The sequence below is a fragment of the Nannospalax galili genome, unplaced genomic scaffold (genome assembly GCF_000622305.1).
Source record: "Nannospalax galili isolate Female #2095 unplaced genomic scaffold, S.galili_v1.0 scaffold8, whole genome shotgun sequence".
Taxonomy (NCBI): domain Eukaryota; kingdom Metazoa; phylum Chordata; class Mammalia; order Rodentia; family Spalacidae; genus Nannospalax; species Nannospalax galili.
The window spans coordinates 2,170,080-2,193,709 of NW_008358318.1; the positions used below are offsets into that span (position 1 = coordinate 2,170,080).

The window sequence follows — 23,630 nt, forward strand, 5'->3', positions numbered from 1 at the left end:
CTCTTAACTGCTAAGCCATGTCTCCAGCCCCTAGGTGAATTTGTTTTTAATATTTAATTTATGATTTTTATTTTATGTGCATGCATGTATTGTCTGCATGTAGGTAAGTGCACCCGTGTCATGCAGTGCCTGAGGAGGACAGAAGAGACTGTTGGATCCCCTGGAACTGGAGTTACGGACAGTTGTTAGCTGCGATGTGGGTGCTGGGATTCAAACCCGACTCTTCTGCAAGAACAGTGTTCTTAACCACTGAGCCATTTCTCCAGCCCTCAGATAAATTTTTTTTAAAGCAAGATATAATGATTGTAAGTCCAGCATTCAGGAGGCAGGATCCTCACAAAATAACAGAACAAATAGCCTGGCATGGTGGCTCACACCTTTAATCCCAGCAGAGGCAGGCAAATCTCTAAGATTGAGTTCAGCCTGGTCTACATAGCAAGTTTTAGGAGCTACAGGGAGATCCTGTTTCAAAAACCAAAACAAAAAAACCTCCAAAACATCAGACACCTATAGATCCTGCTACTTGAAGCTGATGCAGTAGGACCTTTTAAGCTCAAAATTTCAAGGACAGCTTGGGTACCATAGCAAGACCCTATCTTGAAAACAGAAGAAACATGCATATACTGACACTTATGTGGTTGGGCATTGAGCTCAGTGGCAGAACACTTGCCTAGAATGTTCAAGGCTCTGAGTATGATCCTGAACACTATCCCCCTCCCTCCCCCAAAAAGTCAGTTTACAAATTGTCTAAAATGAGGAAGCTAGTTTTTTTACACTAAGAATTATTCACATTTTCAATTGACTTATAGCTTTCAATAATTATAAAATTGAGTGTGTTCTGGGCTGGAGAGATAGCTCAGCAGTTAAGAATACTGACTGTTCTTGCAGAAGACCAAGGTTCGAATCCCAGCACCCACATGGCAGCTAACACCTGCCTGTAACTCCAGTTCTCTTCTGACCTCCGTGGGCATTGCATGACACAGGTTCACTTACCTACATGCAGACAATATATACATACACATAAGATAGAATAAAAAATAATAAATAAAATATATTTTTAAAAAATACCATGACCTGGAGTTGGGGATTTTGCTCAGTGGTAGAGCGCTTGCCTAGCAAGTGCAAGGCCCTGGGTTTGGTCCTCAGCTCCGAAAAAAAAAAAAAAAAAAATTCCATGATCAAGAGCTGGAGGAATGACTCAGAGATTAAGAGCACTGGCTGCTCTTGCAGAAGAATGGGGTTCATTTCCTATCACCTACATGATAGCTAACTCCAGTTCCAGGGAATCTTACTCCCTCTTTTGGCCTCCACAGACATTGTATACATGAATGTGCTTACATACATGCAGACAATACACTCATACACATAAAATAAGAATAAATAAATAAAAATTAAAATATACCATGACCAAAAGCAACTTGGTGGGAAAAGGGTTTATTTCAGCTTATCCGATAGTCCTTCATCCAGGGAAGCCAGAACAGGAACTGAGAGGCAGGAACTGAAGCAGAGATCATGGAAGAATGTTGCTTACTGGCATCTCTCTCTCTCTGGCTTGCTCACTTACCTTTCTTATGCAGCCCAGGCTCCATGGCCTAGGGAGGGTACCTTCCAGGGTAGACTGAGCCCTCCTTTAACATCAGTTAGCAACTAAGAAAATGCCTCACAGACATGGCTACACAATCTGATCTGGGCATTTTTTTTTAGTTGAGGTTCTTCCTTCCCAGGAGATTCTAGATTTGTTGGCAGCAGCAGCTAGCTGACAACTGCCTAGAAACAGACTTAAAAACTAGTTAGGAAAAATACCAGATCTTCTCCTTGCCTCTTTATCATACCTATAGTTTGACTACCAAACTTAATTTACTGAAGTGTTTCCATATAAGCAAGCCTTTCTGCAGAGCCTCTGTGTGTGTGTGTGTGTGTGTGTGTGTGTGTGTGTGTGTGTGGGTGTGTGGGTGTGTTGGAGACAGGGTCTCCCTGTAGCCCCAGCTGTCCTGGAACTCACCATGTAGACCAGGCTGGCCTTGAACTCACAGAGATCCACCTGCCTCTGCCTCCGACGTGCTGGGATTAAAGGTGTGCGCCACCTCGCCCAGCTTTTTAACCACACTACCTAAACTAAGAACAGTGTTCCTGCCTCAGCCTCCCAGGTACTAGGATAAGGGTGTAAGCTACCTTACCAGTTCTCTGCAAATCCTTAATATTGAATTTCACCCTTCCCAGTCCCTGATGATACTTTCATGGGGATTTGTTGCATGTTTTAGCTAAAGTAAACCATCATCAGACTTGCAGAATTTTATCTACTTTCTTGGGTATTAGCATTAGATGTTTGGTTTTAAAACTTCATATAGTTTCTTGTTTGTTTGGTTTTTGAGGTAGTCTCACTAAGTGGCCCAGGCTGCCCTAGAACTCTTAATCCTCTTGGATCAGTCTCCAAATTGCTGGGATTATAGGTGTGTACTACCATGGTTAGCCTATAATTTTTAAAAATTTTATTACATTTATTTAGTGTATGTGTGTGCGTGCATGCGTGCGTGTGTGTGCGTGCATGGGCATGTGCCATAGCACATATGCCATAGCACACAACTAGAAATCAGCGGGCAACTTGCAGAATCAGTTCTCTTCTTCCCCCATGTGGGTCCTGGGGATCGGAACTCAGATCCTCATGCTTAGCAGCAAGTACCTTTATCCACTGAGCCACCTTACTGTCATATATATATATATATATATATATAGTGTGTGTGTGTGTGTGTGTGCGCGCGTGCAAGAAAACTAATTGGACTAGATGTGGTAGCAAATGCCCATTATCTGAGCATGCTGGAGGCTTAGACAGGAAGATTAAGGGCTGCATAGTTAGACCTTGTCTCAAAAAAAAAAAAACAACCAAACCCAACAACCATAAAATCCACCAAAATGTTCAAATATTCTGGTTAGTTCAGCTATGGATTTATATAGGAAAATATGTTTGTGTCAGCTAACTTGCTTTTTTTGTTTGCTTGTTTGGGGATGGAACTCAGTATCTTGTACATGCTAGTCATGCACTCAACTACTGAGCTACATCCCAAGTGCTTTACTTATTTTAAAATATGAAAATATTAATCATAAGTTAGGTGATAGTTTAATGAAAAGATCATATTTACTTTAAGTCACAACAAAAAGTTAGTTCCTTTAAGGATTGACAGTTTGTATGATGTTATAGTCTCCCTTCATCTCATGGGTGATTCTTCAGTGGATGCCTGGAAGCTTTAGTACCAAGCCCTACATATACCTTTTTATTTATTTATTTTTTGGCATTTTTGAGACAGGGTCTCCCTGTAGCCCCAGCTGGCTTGGAACTTGCTATGTAGACCATAACTACTACTCTTATGCTTTGGCACCTTGCTACCATGAACATCAGCTGATCTGATAACCAAGAGGGCCAAGTAGCCCAAGGGTAGGACACATATCCATCATTGACTAGACAGAGGTGACTCACATCCAGGGCAGGGGAGAATTTACCATGATAAGCAGAACGTCGCATAATTTAAAGTTTATGAATTATTTAGTTCTGCTGTTTTCCATGGTTGATTGCAGTACCTGAAAATGCTGAAAGCCAAACAATGGACTGGGAGTGACTACTGTACTTTCTTGTTTTTTTAGATTTATTTTATTTTTAATTATGTGTGTTTGGGGCTTATGAGCACAAGAGTGCAGATGCCCATAGGGGCCAGAGGTATTGGATCCCCTTAAGCTGGAGTAGGTGAACCACTCGATGTCGGTGCTGGGAACCAAACTGAGCCATGTCTCCAGTCACTATTGTACTTTCATTACTAAGGAAATACTGAACATTTTCATGGGAAAGTATAACTGAAAAAAGTTATTTAGTGCTGATAATGTTTTTATAAAACATGTTTGTTTTTTCTGCAGATCCAACATTTAGTTTGGTGTTTGATGGCTGCTTTGAAGAAATCAATTTCAATATTCCTTCTCTGGTAAGTTTTGAGTTTTGATGATCACATATTATATATAGCACAATTATATAAAAGGTGTCTTTTAAATCAAAGCTATACTTTAAAACTGTGATTTCTGGTATTAGAGAGATGGCTCAGCAGTTTTGAGCACTGATTGCTTGTAGCCCAGGGTTTTATCCTCAGCACCACCACATATATACACACATACAAAACCCATGGCTAGTGTCATATGCTTTATAATCCCAGCATTTGGTAGACTGAGATAGGATTGACAGTGTGAGACTAGCCTAGGTTACATACCAAGTTCTAGGCCAGCCTGGCTGTATAGCAAGACATTGTTTCACAAAAAGAAAAAGAAAAGAGAAAAGAGGCCCTGTTTTGGGACCAGCCCTGTTTGCTCCAGGCTGCTCCAGGGCTCACATCTCCCCTGCTTAGCTAGGTAGAGCCCGCTGACTCGACTCCCATCTTCCTGCTTTGACACTAGGCCCATTCTTGCTGCCAGAGAGCTCCCAACTAGACTCAAGTGTACCTTGAGGTATACCTCTCACCACTCATCAAAGAAGCTTCTTTTTGCAACAGATAGAGACTATTACAGAGTTCCACAACTGGTCACACACACAGCATAAGTGTTTGTGAGGTGTCCGGCCCTAAGTGACACATCTACAGTGTAACCTTTATATCTAAGTTTCAGAGAACATAGTGGAACAGGGGACAGAAAGAGTATTAATGCATCTTCAAGTCTCACCAGCGAAGCTTCCTCATGCAACAGATTATGATTAACCCAGAAAGCCACAACTGGCCAAAGTGCAGAGAATAAGAGACTGCAGAGAATATATCCCTGAATAGGACAACCTATATTAAATCTCTGCCACTTGTAGTTGATGTCTACAAGGAAACAGTTTTCTGGATAGCTGGGAAGTTACTCATATGAACTTACAGCAATGGTAACAGCATGCACAAGACCCATAAGTTTAAGCCAGACACAGTCCCAGCAGAGAAATAGGGAAATGGGTAAGAAGCCCCAACCTTAGCTGAGGAACTATTGGTGAGAAATAACTACTGGGAGGAGGAGAGTTGGTTTTCTTCAAGTGTGTGACACTACATAGGTTGACCAGACTAGTGGGTGAATGCACACTGCAGGACATTTTGGGGACACAAACATGACTTGATAGGCTTCAATATATATGACAGAGCACATGAAAACTGGAGAGATGTGTTAAGAGGGTTTGTAGATAGGGGAGAGGATCTAAATATTATCAAAATATATTGTATGAAACTCACAAAAATTCAATAATAAAAAGAAAAGGGCAGGATTATTGGAATACTCATAAAATAAAGCTTTCCTATCCATTAAGTCCCCAAATGTAAAAAAAATTTTTTTGGTCTTTTTTGAAACATGATCTCCCTGTAGCCCCAGCTGTCCTGGAACTCACTATGTAGACCAGGCTGGCGTTGAACTCACAGAGATCTCTACCTGCCCCTGCCTCCTGAAAAATATTTTTTTATATTTTTGTTTTATATTTACAAATACATGCGTTTCTATGCACTTGATGCAGTTTTTTGTTCTTTTTTAAAATTTTTGTGATTTTCATACAATACAGTTTGATGGTATTTAGATTCTTTTTCCACACCTCCCAATAGTGTCCCTGCCCAATTTAAGGCCTATAGAATCTGATTTGTGTCCCCAAATGTCCTTCAGTGTTGTTCCGTCCACTGGAGCCTGATTAACCTACCAAAGAGTCCCACCCTTGAAAGACATGGTCTCTCCCACTCCTAGCAGCCATCAGTTGCCAAAATTTCCTTGGATTGGGTTAAGGATTTGTACCCACTTGCCCATGTTAATGCTAGGATTTTGTCTGACTTGAGCTTGCATGGAATTTGTGTTTACTGTCACCATTGCTGTGAGTTCATATGAGTAACTGACCAGCTGTCTGGAAAACTTTATTTCCTGTGGTCATTCACTACTTCTGGTTCTTGCAGTCTTTCCTCTCTTCCAACATTGATCCCTGAGCCTTGTGAGGCAGAAGTTTGATGTAGGTATCCTATTCAGGATAAGGACTCTGCAACCACTTATTCTCTACACATTGGTCATATGTGGGTCATATGAAAGTTCAGAGATGCATTAATCTATGTGTATAACAATAAATCATTGAGTGAGTTTTGACATGATAATTATTTAGTTGAAAACTAGTATTAAACACCCCCCTTTGTCCTGTGACCTGTCTGTCCTCAGGTTCTTAGCCTGTAATCAGTGTCAGGTATAAGCTCTGTCCAATGAAGCAGACCTTAAATCCAAGTATAGAGTGGTTGGTTGTTCCCATAATATTTGTGCCACTATTGCACCGGTAGGCACATTTTGTCAGGCCAGTTATAGTTCACAGGATTCAGAGCTAGAGAAGGTTGATGATCATTTTTTCCTTCCGGTAGCATGCATAGCACATTTTTTTTTAAAGACAGGGTTTCCAGTACCCTCAGTTGACCTGGAACTCACTATGTAGACCAAACTAGTGATAGTCTCACAGAGATCCACCAGCCTCTGCCTCCTGAGTGCTTGATGGGATTAAAGATTTGTATCACCATGCCTGGTTTTATTCTTTTTTTTTTTTTTTAAGATTTATTTATGGGCTGGACAGATGGCTCAGTGGTTAAAGAGCACTGGCTACTCTTGCAGAAGACCCAGGTTCAGTCCCCAGCACTCACATTGCAGCTAACAATTGTCCTAACACCAGTTCCAGGGGATCTGACACCCTCTTCTGTCCCCCACAAGCATTACATAGCATGAGTACATTTATATACATGCTGACAATACACATTAAAAAAAAAAAAATTTAGAAGCCAGGTGTGGTGGCACATGCCTTTAATCCTAGCACTCCCTCCGGAGGCAGAGGCAGGTGGATCTCTGTGAGTTCTGAGGTCAGCTGGGGCTACAGGGAGACCCTGTCTCAAAAAGTCAAAAATAAAAACAAAACAAGCCAGTGAGGTGGCACTTGCCTCTAATCCTAGCACTTGGGATATGGAAGCAGGAGGATTAGATGTTCAGGGTTGTCCACTGCTATATAGCGGGTTCAGGACCAAACTGAGTTGCATGAGATTAGACCCCCTCCCCGCCACCACACACACACATACACGCACGCACGCACGCACGCACGCACACATGCACATGCACTTCCTTGTTGTCCTGTACTATATATAATAAATGCCTTTAGTTTGGTGGCATATGTCCTTGTATTTCCTAGAGAAATTCATTCTCAAAAAGAACTTAAAGATACTTTGAATTTTAGCAAAATTTGTCTTATTTATGGATATTATTCAGGTTTATTATCACTGTATTTCTGGTAATTTTGTAACTAACCATGTCTTTCTCTTTTTCTCTTTCTTCATTTTTTTAAGCTAAATGTTGCCAGCTACCTACAAATGATCTGCTTAGCTGAGAATTTCAGAACCGATGTAAAAGACTTTATAACCTTGTTGACTGCAAATGCTTGTGATATCAGAAAAAGTATCCTTTACCTACAGTTTTGGATTAGAAGTGGAGGTGGATTTTTAGAAGAAAAGTTGTTGTCACAATGTGGTAAGTTGATCTATTATAAGAGAAATTTCTATTATAAGACCATGTTCTTAAAAAATGTAATCTATCAAAATATCTATAAAACTTCAAGTCAGCCATAGTGGTACATGCCTTTAATCCCAGAGGCAGAGGCCAGCAGATCTCTGCAAGATCAAAACTGGCCTGGTTTACATGGTCTCCATAGTGAGTTCCAGTCCACTAAAAAAAGCTGGGCATTGTGGCACATGTCTTTAATCCCAGCACTTGGGATGCAGAAGCAAACGAATCTGAGATCAAGGCCAACCTGGTCTACATAGCAAGTTCCAGGCCAGCTGGGGCTACAGGGAGACCCTGTCTCAAAAAGACCAGAATAAAACAAAACCTCCAAATTTTGAACATCTGGTTATGCTAATTTTGCATCTAAAGATGTTTTTTGTAGACCAGACTGACTTTGATCTCACAGAAATCTGCCTGCCTCTGGAGTGCTGGGATTAAATGCATGTACCACCATGCTCAGCTCTATTTTTATTTTATTTTATTTTTTGGTCTTTTTGAGACAGGGTCTCTCTGTAGCCCCAGTTGTCCTGGAACTCACTATGTAGACCAAGCTGGCCTTGAACTCACAGAGATCCACCTGCCTCTGCCTCCCGAGTGCTAGGATTAAAGGAGTGTACCACCACGCCCAGCCTATTTTTATTATTTTAAGTTTACTTACATGTGTGTGTGGACACATGCATGTGAGTGTAGGTATCCTTGGAGGCCAGAGGCATTGGATCCCTCCCTGAATAGTATAGGTGGTTGTGAACTCCCCAACATTGGTGCTGGGAGTGGAACTTGGTTCCTCTGGAGGAGCAGTAAGTACTCTTAACCACTGATCCATCTCTCCAGCCCCTACTGTTTTTGTTTTTCAAGACAGGACCTCATATAGCCTAGGCATGTACCACCAAGCCTAGTTTAGTAAGTTCCTTTTTAGCTTATTTAATAATCTGTAATTCTAATTTTCCTATGAACTTTATTTCAGGAAAACTTATTTTCTACTGCTCTTCTGTCATTATTGTGATCTAATTATGGCACAAATAATTACTGATTACTTTCTCCACTCCAGATCATGTGTTTGCATGAATAAGCCCATTCCTTCCCTGTACAAGGTGTTAGTTTGTGTTTTGCCTGTTCTGTAGTCACAGTTCTGTAGTTAAGAGGTCCTGCTCACATTCTCAACTAAAACCAAGGTGAACAAACAATAAAGAAATGAAAAAACAAAGTGAAGGGGCTGGAGAGATGGCTCAGTGGTTAAGAACACTGACTGCTCTTGCAGAGGACCTGGGTTCAATTCCCAGCACCCACATGGTGGCTACGAACCATCCTTAACTCCAGATCTAGGGGAATCCGAAGCCCTCTTCTGACCTCTACGGCATTGCATGACATGGGTGCACTCACATACACGCAGGCAATACAAACACATAAAATAAAAAAAAAAAAACAAAGTGAAATTCTGTAATGTTGATTCCCTACAAATTTTCCCTTTAATTCATGATTTAAGCATTACTTTTCAATGTAGGCCCAACCATACATTTAATTCAATGTAAGCTGGTAGCTTCAACTATTTCTCAGAAGGTAAGTATGATGGGCACTACATACACAAAGAAAGTCAAGGTCATCCTCAGCTACAGAGTAAATTTGAAGTATCCTGAACTACATGAGACCCTGTAAATAATAAACTACATGAGGACCATAAAATAATAAAGTAGTCCTACTATAAACCAAAGTAAATAAGTAAATAGGAGATTGGTTTGACTCATTTTGCTTAGTTTAGATATTTTTTCAGATAATGATTACATTGTATTTTTATTGAATTAAATACATATATGGTAAGGAACAAAGTGTGGTATAAATCCAGAAGGTATCTGTCAGAAGATCTCGTGCTGCAGAACTCATAGTTTATTTGATATAATTCATTTAAAATATGTATACTATGATTTTTCTTTTATAATTTTACAGAAGGAAATAGCAGAAATGTACTGGTTTGCTCTGAAGATGGCCCCCATTCAAAGAAGAAAAATACTAAAAAGAATCGTGTAGCCCTTCCCAAATGCGACACCGGCTGTGTTGAGACTTTGTTTGGGCTCAGAAACATTTTTTCCCCATCCGAAGGTTTATTTTCATTTTTAAAGGTGTGTTCAATGTCTGTGTGGAGTGTTTAATTCATTTATGTTCCTTTCCCTCTTCTCCATATTACTCTTGTGTTTTGAATCTTAAGTTCAGGTTAAATTTACTTAACATTTTCTCGACAATAGATTTCCGATGTTAACACATTCTGCATTGTTGACAAATAGTTCGTAGACATTGCTTTAGGATAAGATTAAATTTAGAAACATTGCTGGGCATGGTGGTGCATGCCTGTTGTCCCAGTACTCTGGAGGCGAAGGCAGGTGGATCTCTGTGAGATGAGACCAGCCTGGTCTACATAGTGAGTTCCAGGTCAGCTGAGGCTGCAGGGGGGAGACCCTGTCTCAAAAAGCCAAAAAAAAAAAAAATTAGAAATATTTTTCTTCCTCTCTCCCTGCCTCCCAACCTCCCTTTTTTCTTTTTCCTTTTTCAATCTTGGGAATTGACCCTAGGGCCTACTGCATGTTGGGTAAGTGCTCTACCACTGAGCTATGTCCCCAGTCCAGTCATACATCATACATCATATTTTGATGTATTAACTATAGTCTGATAAAATTATATAAAGGGTAAAACCAGGTATGGTAGCAAGCGCCTTTAATCCCAACACTTGGGAGGAAGAGGCAGGTGGATCTCTGTGAGTTTGAGGCCAGGCTGGTCTACATAGTGAGTTCCAGGCCAGCTGGGGCTACAGGGAAACCCAGTCTCAAAACAAAACAAAACAAAACAAAACAACAAAAAATTTTATAAAGGATAGCAACTCAGTATTTTAAAGAAAGAAAAAGGGCTCAGCAAGGTAGTTCAGCAGAAAAAGATGCTTCCTGCCGAATCTAATGATCTGAGTTTGAATTCCTGGGACCCACATGGTGAAAGGGAAGACCACCTCTTGCAAGTTGTCCTCTGACCTTCACACATCCTATGGCACATGTTCTCTCCCAATAAGTGAATAAATTAATAAATAAATGTAGTTAGCCAGGCGTGGTGGCACACACCTGTAGTCCCAGCACTTGGGGGGCAGAGGCAGGCGGATCTCTGTGAGTTCAAGGCCAGCCTGGTCTACATAGTTCCAGGACAGCTGGGGCTACAGGGAGACCCTGCTTCAAAAAGACAAAAAAGAAAAAAATTTAAAAATTTTAAAAAAATGTAATTAAAACAATAATGATAGAATAGGGACAACTGAATTCATAAGGGCGGGAAAATGCCTAAACTATGTACTATTAAAAAATTTCTTTACTCAACATTGCTTTTTAGCACAAGATCACAACCAAGGAAGAATGGAATAAACTCATCCAGCTTCTCACAGAATTCCACATGGGGAATGTAGATTTTTTACATAGTAATCTTGAGTTCATTCTGCCATTACCAGTTGATGTCCTTCCAGAAGTACAAGATGCTTGTGGCTCATCAGTGACTGCAGATGGCAGTGCAGCAAGAAGCATCAAGTGTCTTCCCAGGAAACAGTCAGATCAGCCACTGAAAAAACCACAGAAGAAACAGAAGAAGATGGTGATCCTAGATGACAGTGACTTATTTGAGACTGGACTGGACTTTTCTGATGAATTTAGTAGCTTATCTCCTGCACTTTCCTCAAATTTAGAAGAAAGCACAGGCAGAGACAGAGAAAGCAACCTAGAGACAAAGACAAAAAATAAATGTTTAGAGCATGACTCTAAACCTGTTCCCCATCCTCCCAAAACACTAGCAGAAAAGAAGTGTTCTGTCCTTGTTTCCCATTGTTTAAATTCTCTCACTGAGTTCATGGATAACATGTCTTTCTTAGATGCTCTTTTAACAGACCCAAGGAAACAAAATGAATTTGGTAAAAATGACTTTCACTGGACAAGCGGAAAGGTTAAAAGCGGACTTTGTGATGAGTTTAGTCTTGAGAGCCCTGCTGGATGGACCTCCTGGGGTTCTGGGGAATTAAAGGCAGCTGCGGAAGCTCTCAGCTTCACCAAATGTTCTTCTTCTATTGCAAAAGCACTGGAATCCTTGAATTCATGCAAGAAATTAGGAAGAGATCCAAGCAATGATCTTACTTTCTATGTTTCACAAAGGCGCAGCAAAGTATGCTTTAGCCACTCAGCAGCTAACTTGGAGTAAGTATTTTTTCACCTTTGATTTTTTTTCTGTTATCATTCGCAGTGGTTCTTACTCATTTTAAAATGCTGGACTATTGATATTGGGAAACCCTTAATAATAATACAGCTTCTGCCAGGTGTAGTGGTGCATGCCTTTAATCCCAGCACTTGGGAGGCTGAGGCAGAGGCAGGCAGATCTCTGTGAGTTCAAGGCCATCCTGGTCTACATACATAGTAAGTTCCAGGCCAGCTGCAACTACAGGGAGACCCTGTCTCAAAACGACCAAAGGAAAAAAATGCAGCTTCTAATGTGAGTTAAGGAGACAGCTGGACTGTTGAGAAAACTAGGTTGGATGAGATTTGGGAAACCCTAGTGACAGAGGTTTGGACTTGGTGTGACAAATGACAAGTAGTCATTAAGATATTTCACTAAGGACTGGAGAGATGCTTAGAGGTTAACAGTACTGTTTGCTGTTACTGAGGACCCTGGTTTGGTTCTCAGCACCCACATAGGGGAGGCTCACAACAACCACCTGTAACTCCAGTTCCAGGGGATCCAGTGCCCTCTTCTCAGACACACAGTGGTACACATACACACAAATACACATAAATAAAATTATTTTCAAGATATTTCACTATGACACCAGGCAGAGTGGCACATGATGGTAATCACAGCACTTGGGAGGTAGAGGACAGAGGAACAAGTTTGATGCCAGTCTGAGCTACAATGAGATCCTATCTCTAAAACACAAGAGACTTTGCAGTATGGAGCTGGATATGGTAGTATATGCCTGTGATCCTATCACTCAGGCTGTGGTAATAGGATTGTAAGTTTGCAGCCAGCCTAAGGTGGTCTAGGCTATATGTGAGTGACTGATACTGATGATAGGAAATTGGAAGTTTCATTCTTTCTAGACCAGAGACAGGGGCACTAGCTATGTTTGGGATTGTTGCATTTTTATTGACAAACAAACAAAAAATAATGCATTACTCTTAATTTATAGCAATGCCGACAAGCCGACAGCAGTCATTAAAAGTGTGTTTTCTAGTCGAGCTCTTCTGAACGTGAATAATAAGCAAGCTAGTATAACTGAGTATCTGCCGGCTCTTCGGAACATTTGTCGAACTGAGAAGCTAAAAGAACAAGGAAAAAGTAAACGAAGGTAAAGTCTGGAAAATGAAGTATTTTAGATAGCAATGTCAAGATTAATGTGCTTGTGGGATGAAAATATTGATAGCAGATTTTTCTTGTAATTTTGTCAGGTTCCTGCACTACTTTGAAGGAATTCATCTGGACATTCCTAAAGAGACTGTGAATACCCTAGCAGCTGACTTTCCTTAATATTCCCCATTAATAATGTCTTGTATAGATTATATGATCCTAAGAAACATTTTTAAATTATGTTGATTTTCACAGAAAAGTTTATTTCTCTTAATGTAAATATAAAAGACTGTATTTTTTTGTTGTGTAAAAATTTAAAGTGATAAACTTGAAATACAAACTGTATATGTGACTTGACAGATTTTTTTTCTGAATGTTTTTATAGCCTCTGTTTTCACTTTGTTGGTGTGTGTGTGCTGTTTATAGAAGGCAGAGTTCACTAAGATGTGTCTCAAGATGTTTCTATGCTGAACTGATCTGTAACTTTTCCGTCCCCTTGTGTCCTGTCCACCCTCTGTTAGTCTGTCCTGTTGTGCATTGGAAACACCTACTTGGTAATCTCTCTATAGTTTACACAATGTAAAACAAAATTTCGTATGAAATATTTTTTAACTTCCTAGGAAGGAAATTGTGCTTCACTTTTCAACAGTGTTGAGCTTCCTCTCAGCTTTAGTTCGCGCATACTCCTCTAGCATGTTTTGCCACTGAATCATTGAATGTCGGCAAAATAAAATCCACATTCTGAACTCGTTTTTATAAATCTTTCTTAACACCCACTGTAGGTAATGTCTTGTATATTTTGCCAACTCAAATAATTTTTACATTTTCCTGTACTTTTAGATCATGATGTTTTACTTCATAAACACAATGACATTAATATTTAGACAAGTTGTTGTTGGTTGAAACGGTAACAAAGGATTCTACCATAGCTTCTATATAACAGCCATTTCCACTTATGGTTTGTTTTGTTCTGTTTTTGCAGTGCTGAGGATTAAGCTCAGGGCTTTGTGCATTCTTGACAAGCCCTCTATTAGTACTTACCTAGGCCTTATGGTTTTGCTTTTGAATTTTTTTGTGGTGCTAGAGAATAAACCCAGGGTCTTGTACATCCTATGGAAGCACTCAACCACTGAGTTAGAACCCCACTCTGATTGTGTTTGAGACATGTTCTGGCTGTATTGTCTAGGCTGGCCCTCAACTCCTAGGTTTAAGAAATCTCCTGCCTCAGTCCCTCACATACTGGGGACAATAGACATATGCTACCATACTTAACAAGGTTATGTTTCTTTTTTTTTTTTAAGTACTTATGTTTTACTTAGTAGCAAGATTTTAAAATGTCATATTTCCCTTAATGTTATTTTGCAGTCAGATAATCAGGTATGTTTAAAATTGCTCCATATTGCAAATGTTTATATTATGTAATAATTTAATATTCAGATACATTATCTGATGAATTGTATTTTTAACTCAAAAGGATCCTAGTTTTGTACTTTTTTAAAAGTATAGATGCATACCTGTTTACAAATGTGTATGAAGATGTGTTTTTAATCTCTTACTTGTTCAGCCTACCTATTCTTATATTAATTAGTAAATTGATCTGATTAAAAATTGAAGCTAAAGGCTTTCTGTGGTATTTAAATGGTTCAAGTTGTAATTATAGTAGTGTATATATATTGTATACATTCAGATAAACACTGCAACGTACATGCTTCTTCACTAAACACGAGAAAGTAAGGTTTTCTGAAGTTTTTTTTTTTTTTCTTTTATGTATATGCACCTGTGTCATGCAATGCCCAAGGAAGATAGAAGAAGGTATTGGATACCCTGGAACCTGGAGTTATGGACAGTTGTTAGCTGCCATGTGGGTGCTGGGATTCAAACCCGGGTCTTCTGCCAGAACAACCAGTGTTCCTAACTGCTGAGCCATCTCTCCAGCCCCTGAAGCTTTTATTATTTTTTTATTTTAGTATATGTTTATATTGCCTGCATGTGTGTAAGTGCACCTGTGTCATGCAATGCCCAAGGAAGATAGAAGAAGGTATTGGATACCCTGGACCTGGAGTTATGGACAGTTGTTAGCTGCCATGTGGGTGCTGGGATTTGAACCCTGGTCTTCTGCAAGAACAGCCAGTATTCGTAACCAGTGAGCCATCTTTCCAGCCCTGGTTTTCTGAAGCTTTTTACAAGTGCCCTCATCTGGTTTTTCCTTCTGAGTTCCTCCTATAGACACTTACCTGATAATTAGATATTTTATTATTAGGAATTCTCAACAACCAATATAATGAACCAATATAAAATAATTCCATAAAAATTCCAGGTTCAGAAATCAAGAAATGGGGGAACTTTGCTCCTTCATAAGGACACATCTGAGTTCAAGTTTTTTGGGTTTGTTTGTTTTGGGGTCTTTTTGAGACAGGGTCTCGCTGTATGGGGCTGACCTGGAACTAGTTCACTATGTAGACCAGGCTGGCTTTGAACTCAAGAGCTCTACCTGCTTCTGCCTCCTGAGTGCTAGGATTAAAGATGTGTGCCACCATGCCCAGCTTATTTTAGTTTTAATATAACTTGAGATTCTTTTTTTTTTCCATTACTAGGTTGTTAAACCTAAGCAACAGTTTACCACCAAGCTGTACTACAACCCGTCATTCTGAATTTTTTGCAGTTTCTTTTATAGTTTTGGTTTTGGTGGGAGAGTGTTTAGAACAGGATCTCACTGTTACCAAACTGGCCTCATACTCAAGATCCTCCAGCCTCTGCCTCCTAAGTGTGGAGATTACAGAGATGAAATACCAGCCCAACTAATGTTTGCTTTTATTGTTCTTTTTTTTTTTTTTTTTTTTTTTTTTTTTTTTGGTCTTTTTCAAGACCGGGTCTCCCACTAGCCCCAGCTGGCCTGGAACTCACTGTGTAGACCAGTCTGGCCTTGAACTCACAGAGATCCACCTGCCTCAGCCTCCCGAGTGCTGGGATTAAAGGTGTGTGCCACCACGCCTGGCCATATTTATTTTTTAAATAGTTTTTATTTTTTTGTCTTTTTGAGTTGGGGGTCTCCCTGTAGCCCCAGCTGGCCTAGAACTCACTATGTAGACCAGGCTGGTCTTTGAACGCTCAGAGATCTGCCTGCCTCTGCCTCCTGAGTGCTGGGATTCAAGGTATGGACCACCATACCCGGCTACTTATTTTTAAGTGTGTGTGTGTGGTGTGCAGGGGCCAAAGACGGTATCAAATCTCTTGGAGCTACAGTTTTCCACCACCCAGCATGGGTGCTAGGAACCTAACTCTGGTCCTCTGCAGGGCTTAATGGCCATCTTTCCAACCCACTGGAAGTAACTTTTTGCTGTGTGTATGTGACATCTTACTGTTTAACACTTAAACACTGAAGGCGTAGAATCTCATAAAATATATATTGATTTGGTTTTGTCTTATTGTGTATACTATTTCAAGGCCAAAAGTCTAACTTCATAAACGCAGAAAATACATTCAACATGTTTTCTTCTCTTTTAACACAGAAATGAGAGCAGTTTTTAACAATAACAACACCAGAGATGTGCATTACTACCGGAATTCAAAGCCATTGTCAAAAACTAACTCATAGAAAGCAACAGCTTGTAATAGCGAATCATACAGCTCTTCAATCCTGTGTGAGTCCGTGAGAAATGCCTGTCTGTAGCGCACTACTTTCTCTGGTGGAAAGATCACCCGGGGCTGCTCTTTCAGGACAGACTCAGACAGGAGCTGCTTCACCAGCTCTTTCCCACTCGTCCTTGTGTCACCAATCATCAGGTCAAAGTGCTTGCCCACTACATTTCGTTTTATGCTCAGCACCTGATGCTGGCCATCCTGGGCAAAGGTTTTGTTTAATAAGGCATACAGCATAGCTTCCGTGATAAGAAAATGCAACAGTATAGGAAACAGAGACGTGTTCTGAATGGAAAGTCCTGATTTTTCCAGAACGTAGAAGTCTGCTTTAGGCATCTTTGAAATGACTGAAGAAATCTAGAAAGAAAGAAAGAATTCATTAAGTTTCGTGTTTGGGTACGCTTCTGTCCCTTTTCTATTTTAGAATACATAATAGGGCAACCTACATGGCTATTGACAATTCTGAAATAACTGAAAAAGCTTCATATTGGCAGACCAATGGTCATGGTGCTCAGGAAGGAGCTGAGTACAGATACTCTGTTCAGTCCTAACAGTTTCTTCAGTTCTTAAAAATATTTTATTTTTATGTGTATGAATGTATTGCCTACATGTATGTCAGCGCACCCGTATCATGCAGTGCCGCAGAGGTCAGAAGAGGGTTTCGGATTCCCCTGGAACTGATGTTAAGGACGATTCGTAGCCACATGTGGGTGCTGGGAATTGAACAACCTGGGTCCTCTGCAAGAGCAGTCAGTGCTCTTAACCACTGAGCCATCTCCTCAGCCCTAGTTTTTTTTTTGTTTTTTGTGGGGTTTTTTGGGCTTTTTGAGACAGGGTCTCCCTGTAGCCCGAGCTGGCCTGGAACTCTATAGACCAGGCTGGCCTCGAATTCACAAAGATCCACCTACCTCTACCTCCCGAGTGCTGGGATTAAAGGTGTATGCCACCATGCCAGGCTCACCCCCAGTTTTTAAATATATATTGGCTTTAAGACTTATTAATCAGCCAGGCATGGTGGTGCAGGCCTTTAATCCCAGCACTTGGGAGGCAGAGGCAGGCAGATCTTTGTGAGTTCAAAGCCAGCCTGGTCTATATAGCTTTGTGAGTTCCAGGCCAGCTAGGACTACAAGGAGATCCTGTTTCAAATAAAACAAGCCGGGCATGGTGGTGCATGCCTTTAATCCCAGCACTCGGGAGGCAGAGGCAGGCGGATCTCTGAGTTCCAGGCCAGCCTGGTCTACATAGTGAGTTCCAGGACAGCTGGGGCTGTAGGGAGACCCTGTCTCAAAAAGACCAAAACAAACAAACAAAAAGACTTAATCATTTAAACTGGATAGAGCAGTGTTGGAACCAGTCAGGAAGTGGTCATCTCTGCACATGGCAAGGTTCCTGGCTGAAGCATCTTGTCATTAGGCACATCATCGGCAGGATGCCCATACCTAACGATTTCACATCCTAAAGACTTGAAGGAGACAAGATCTCGAAATTTGAAGAAAAGCTTTCTAAATATAAAACTGGTCAGGGCTGGAGGGATGGTTCAGTGGTTAAGAACACTGGCTGTTCTTACAGAAGACCTGGGTTCAAATCCCAGCACCCACATGGCACCTAACAACTGTCTGTAACTCCAGTTCCATGGTATCTGACAGCCTCTTCTGTCTTCCACAGGCATTGCACAACATGAGTGCACTTACATACATGCAGGCATTACACACATACAAAAAATATTTTTTAAAAAAATTATTAAAAAATATATAAAACTGGTGATTGTCTATAACACTGAGTAATGTACTCCTCAGTCTTTAATATTGGCCTTTGATATAAAGGTGGGTTTTTTTTCTTTCTTTGGTTTCTTGAGAGAGACAGGGTCTCCCTGTATCCCCAGCTGGCCTTGAACTCACTATGTAGACTAGGCTGGCCTCCTCTCAGAGACCCACCTGCTTCTGCCTCCCAAATGCTTGGATTAAAGGCATGAGCCACCACACTCAGCTAAAAGTTATTTCTTTCATTGAAAACAATACAAAACTTAACCATTATGAGTGCATAATGATGCAAATAAAGCCCAAAGACCCATCTTTACTATTTTATTACATTCCTTTTGGAACTACCAGACTTAACAGCACAAGGAACTACGGAACTAAGGAGCAAAACACAACAAAGGAGACAAGGAACAGGAATTTGGAGGTGCGACTGCCTTACCTCTTCCAGATAGACAGATGATGGGTATGTTCTGTTACTTAATTTCCAACACTCAGTTTGCTGCCAGTCTAGCACTGTCAATTTACGATCAAGGTGAGCCCACGCAATTCTTCGAGTACCAAAAACAATAGATACGATACTGTTAACTGCCTAAAGGAAAAGGGCTAGTTTAATAACAGGTGTAAACATTTTACAGATAAAAAAGCTAATCTACAAACTCAGAATGCCTAACCTTTGTGATAGGAATTTATTTACAGTTTATAAGCTAAGATATTGAAAGTGTTACCAGGGCCTGTGCTGTATACTGGGCGAAAATATCTACCTTTGAAGAAATAAGCCATCACACACCTACTGCAGAGAGGGGGTCAGGGAAGGATTACTAGAAGACTGGGAGAATCAGTAACTGGTAAATGACGTTATTTCACCCAGATCTACAGACTGACATCTCACACTCAGGCAGTAGAATAAAGATGGGAAAGAGAGGAAATGCCAAATTTCTGTAAAGTAGTTTGTTTTATTCTGAGAACTCCAGGGGACTACTAAAACCCTCTCCCCCTTTGAGATAGGATCTCTCTATGAAACCTGGGCTGGGATTAAACTCATGATCCTCCTGCTTCAATTCCCTAAGTGGTGAAGATCACAGGTGTGGGCCACTACATTTGTCTCCCAAACAATTCGTTTTGTGTTTTTTGTTTTGTTTTTTAATGGTCTCACTATGTAGCCCTGGCTGGTGTGAGCTCACTATATACACCAGGCTGGCCTCAATCTCACAGAAATCAGCCTGAGTGCTGGGATTAAAGACATGTTTCCTTGTAATCCCAGTAATCTCTAGACTGAAACAAAAGGATTGCCATGAGTTCAAGGCCAGCCTGGACTACACTGAGACCCTATCTTTTTTTTTTTTTTTTTTTTTTTTTTTTTTTTTTTGTTCATGAGATCCCCTAAGCTCCACTTTTCTTTCTCCATCTGCCTTTTGACCACACCCTACTCAATGACAGCTATTGGAATTTTGGACAAGAAATCTAGCATTGCACAAACAATTATTGAATTGCATAAGACACTTGAATTCAAAGTGATTAAAAATATTTACCCCTCAGAAAAATTTCCGATAGCTGTGTGGGAGATAAATTAAACAACTACACGGAAAGGAATCTGAGTGGGCATGGTGGCACATGCCTTTAATCCCAGCACTCAGGAGGCAGAGGCAGGCAGATCTCTGTGAGTTCCAGGCCAGCCTGGTCTACACAGTGAGGTCCCGGCCAGCTGGAGCTACAGGGAAACCCTGTCTCAAAAATACCAAAAATAAAAAAGGGGTGGGGGAGGGGTCTGAATCAGGGACTTCAAGAGACACAAGATGAGAAGATGAGCCCCAAATTAGAAAATGTTTGCAAAATACATCTGGTAAAAGGTTTATACTGAGTTAAGTATCTTTTTTTTTCTCATATTTTATGTGTATATTGCCTGCGTGTAGGTAAGTGCACCCGTGTCATGCAATGCCCGCAGAGGACAGAAGAGGCTGTTGGATCCCCTGGAACTGGAGTTATGGACAGTTGTTAGCTGCCATGTGGGTGATGGGATTCGAACCTGGGTCTTCTGCAAGAACACTCAGTGTTCTTAACCTCTGAGCCATCTCTCCAGCCCCCTGGGTAAGTATCTTAAAGACAGAATAACAGCTGAGCTTGGTACTCGCTGTGATCCCACCACATGGGAGGCAGAGGCCAAAGCTTACAAGTTCAAGGCCAGTGTAGGCTACTTAACAAGATGTCTTTAAAAAAAAAAAAAAAAAAGAAGAAGAAGAAGAAAGGGGCTGGAGAGCTGGCTCAGCAGTTAAGAGCACTGACTGCTCTTGCAGAGGGCCCGGGTTTGATTCCCAGCACCCACATGGTGGCTACGAACCATCCTTAACTCCAGTTCCAGGGGAATCCAACGCCCTCTTCTGACCTCCATGGCACTGCACGACACGGGTGCACTTACACACATGCAGGCAATACATTCATAGAAAATAAAAATAAAAATTTTTTTAAAAATTAAAAAACAAAAAGAACAGTGAGGAGTGGGGAATGGAGAAGAGTAATGAGTAATGGGGTGAAGAACAGTGAGGACGCAGAGACAGGGGGAACCTTCAGGCTTGCTGGCCAGCCAGCCTAGCCTAGCACCAATAGCGGAGTCCCAGAGCAGTGACAGACTCTGTCTCAAAAACACAAGACGGGGCCAGCAAGATAGCTCAGTAGGCAAAGGCAATTGCCACCAAGCCTGGCAACATGAGTTCATTTCTGGAACTTACACGGTAAAAGGAGAGAACCAACTCCCCAAGTTGTCCTCTGAAGCCTTGACATGCTTGTGTGTTCATGTACCCACACATAAAACAAAATATATACCACTTTTTGGTTTCTTAGCTCAATAACTCTCAAGTGCTACTTGGCATGACCTAATAACAATAACCACCTGCACATGGCACTTCCTTAGGCAGATTTTTTTTTTTTTTTTTTTTGGGTCTTTTTGAGACAGGGTCTCCCTGTAGCCCCAGCTGGCCTGGAACTCATGTGAACTTGCAGAGATCCACCTGCCTCTACCTCTGCTCCCCAAGTGCTGGGACTATAAGTATGCACCATCATGCCCGTCAATAAAATAATGTTTAAAGAAAGAAGAAACCAACAAAACTTGTGGTGGAAGTAACTCCTCAACCCACTGCCCAAAAGTGCTTCAAAAATAAGTTGATGCTAGGCAGTCAGAAAGGATTTACCTTAAGTCTCTCTTCTTCTACATCTGGTTTGATGAACTTTCTCAGGGGTGGTTTTTCTTTTCCTTTTTTCCTTCCAGTCTCTGAACAAAGAATGGAACTACAAACTTGAACAGCAGTTTTATGTTGGAACAAGGGCACATTTATCAAACTCTCCAAATTCTCAAATGGCCCAAATTTTTTCCTGTGTTCTGAAATACTGATGGACTTTCTTCCACGAAGCAATCTGAAACCTTTGAGTTCTTTATCAGATGCTGTGTTCAATACATGCAAAATAGAAGCCCGCTCTTCTGGAGAGAAGAGCTTGTCCAGTGTACTTCCAGGCTCCTTTGCATTTGCATCAGGGGCAGCACCACCAACCCTGCCCAGGACCTTCTCAGGTGCAGTAGATTTTTTTCGACAGTAGAAATTTAGGGCTGGAGGATGGAATGACTCCTCTACTGGAAACCATCTCCACCTCCCTAAAAGGAATAGAGAGTTTAAAGTGAGGCGTCCTCCTTTTCAGTGCCAATTCCCAAGCTTGACCAGATTCTTCACAGCCAAAAAGACTTGCACATAATTTAAGAAATACTAAAATAGCCGGGCGTGGTGGCATACGCCTGTACTCCCAGCACTTGGGAGGCAGAGGCCAGTGGATCTCTGTGAGTTCAAGACCAGCCTGGTCTACATAGTGAGTTCCAGGACAGCTGGGGCTACAGGGAGACACTGTCTCAAAAAAAAAAGAAATACTAAACTGCATTATTATAGAAACTCATCTTTAAAATGAGGGTACTTTTAAAATGATATAGTTAACTCTATAGTTTGAGGTTTTCATTATTTGTGGTTGTTTTTTGAGACAGGGTCTCCCTATGTAGCCATGACTGGTCTCAAACTCACTATGGAGACCAGGATGGCATTGAACTCATAGAAATCCATTGGCGTGTACCTTCTGAATGCTAGGATTACAGGCATGCAACACTCTATAATTGTGTTTTTTAAACTTGAGTTTTTGTTATTTTTAATTCACAAGAAAGTCTTATTACCTAGAAATTGTACTTTATGCCCAGCAAGAAGCTGTAGTTGACGGTTGGGTGTGGAGGTACAACTGTAATCTCAGTACTGGGGAGGAAGAGGCAGGAGGATTGCCAAAATTTTGAGGTCAGTCTGGTTTACATAGCAAGTACCAGGCTAGCCATGGATAACAGGGACCCTATGGTACATGTCCACATCCCAGCACTTTAGGAGGCACAGGCAGGATAAGACTCAAGGCAAGACTCAGCTACATATCAAGTTTGAGGACAATCTGGGCTACATGAGACCTGTCTCAAAACACCATTTAAAAAAGTTGTAGTTGCCAGGTGTGGTGGTGCACGCCTTTAATCCCAGCACTCAGGAGGCAGAGGCAGGTGGATCTCTGTGAGTTGAAGGCCAGCCTGGTCTATATAGTGAGTTCCAAGCCAGCTGGGGCTACAGGGAGACCCTATCTCAAAAAGACCAAAAAAAAAAGTTGTAGTTAAGGTAGGGTCAGTGGGTGGAACAACTGCCTAGCAAGGCCTTGGGTTCTATGCCTAGAACAAGTTCTTTTAGTTAAAATTATTTCAATTGTGGGAGATTTCTGATAATTTATAGTGGTGAAGGGTTCTTTTTGTGACATGTCTCTTAAGATTTACCCACTTCAGGGGCTGGAGAGTTGGCTCAGTGGTTAAGAGCACTGACTGCTCTTGCAGAGGACCCAGGTTTGATTCCCAGCACCCACATGGTGGCTACAAAATGTCCTTAACTCCAGTTCCAGGGGAATCCAAAGCCCTCTTTTGACCTCCGCAGCATTGCATGACACGGGTGCACTCACATACACGCAGGCAATACACTCATACACATAAAATAAAAATAATTTTTTTTAAAAAGACTTACCCAATTCCTTTTAGTTCTCATCCGATGGAACTAAATAAAACAAAAACTTACAACTGGAGAGATGGCTCAGCAGTTAAGAATACTGGCTGTTTTTGCAGAAGATCCAGGTTCAAATCCCAGCACCCACATGGCAGCTAACAACTGTCTGTAACTCCAGTCCCAGGGGATCCGACAGCCTCTTCTGTCCTCCGTGGGCATTGCACAACCCAGGCGCACTTACCTGCATGCAGGCAATACATGTATACACATAAAATAAAAATAATAA

General features: G+C 41.1%; 2 protein-coding genes across 3 annotated transcripts in view; one reads left to right on the top strand and one right to left on the bottom strand.

The window, feature by feature from the left end:
- Positions 1 to 14,616, top strand: part of Atad5 (ATPase family AAA domain containing 5) — a 56,538-nt gene extending 41,922 nt beyond the window's left edge. For both annotated transcript variants that reach the window (XM_029557907.1, XM_017795220.2), the window contains exons 18-23: positions 3,904 to 3,968; positions 7,338 to 7,518; positions 9,493 to 9,665; positions 10,909 to 11,756; positions 12,743 to 12,901; positions 13,002 to 14,616. In XM_029557907.1, coding sequence (XP_029413767.1) covers positions 3,904 to 3,968; positions 7,338 to 7,518; positions 9,493 to 9,665; positions 10,909 to 11,756; positions 12,743 to 12,901; positions 13,002 to 13,080 — 1,505 coding nt within the window. In that variant the 3' untranslated portion in view covers positions 13,081 to 14,616. The remainder of the gene's footprint in view (positions 1 to 3,903; positions 3,969 to 7,337; positions 7,519 to 9,492; positions 9,666 to 10,908; positions 11,757 to 12,742; positions 12,902 to 13,001) is intronic.
- A 1,428-nt stretch (positions 14,617 to 16,044) lies between these two features.
- Tefm (transcription elongation factor, mitochondrial) overlaps positions 16,045 to 23,630 on the bottom strand; it is an 8,441-nt gene continuing 855 nt past the window's right edge. The window contains exons 2-4 of the mRNA XM_008821619.2: positions 21,479 to 21,936; positions 18,736 to 18,885; positions 16,045 to 16,896 (exon numbers count right to left, since the gene is read on the bottom strand). Of these exons, the coding sequence (XP_008819841.1) occupies positions 16,456 to 16,896; positions 18,736 to 18,885; positions 21,479 to 21,936 (1,049 nt within the window). The 3' untranslated portion in view covers positions 16,045 to 16,455. The remainder of the gene's footprint in view (positions 16,897 to 18,735; positions 18,886 to 21,478; positions 21,937 to 23,630) is intronic.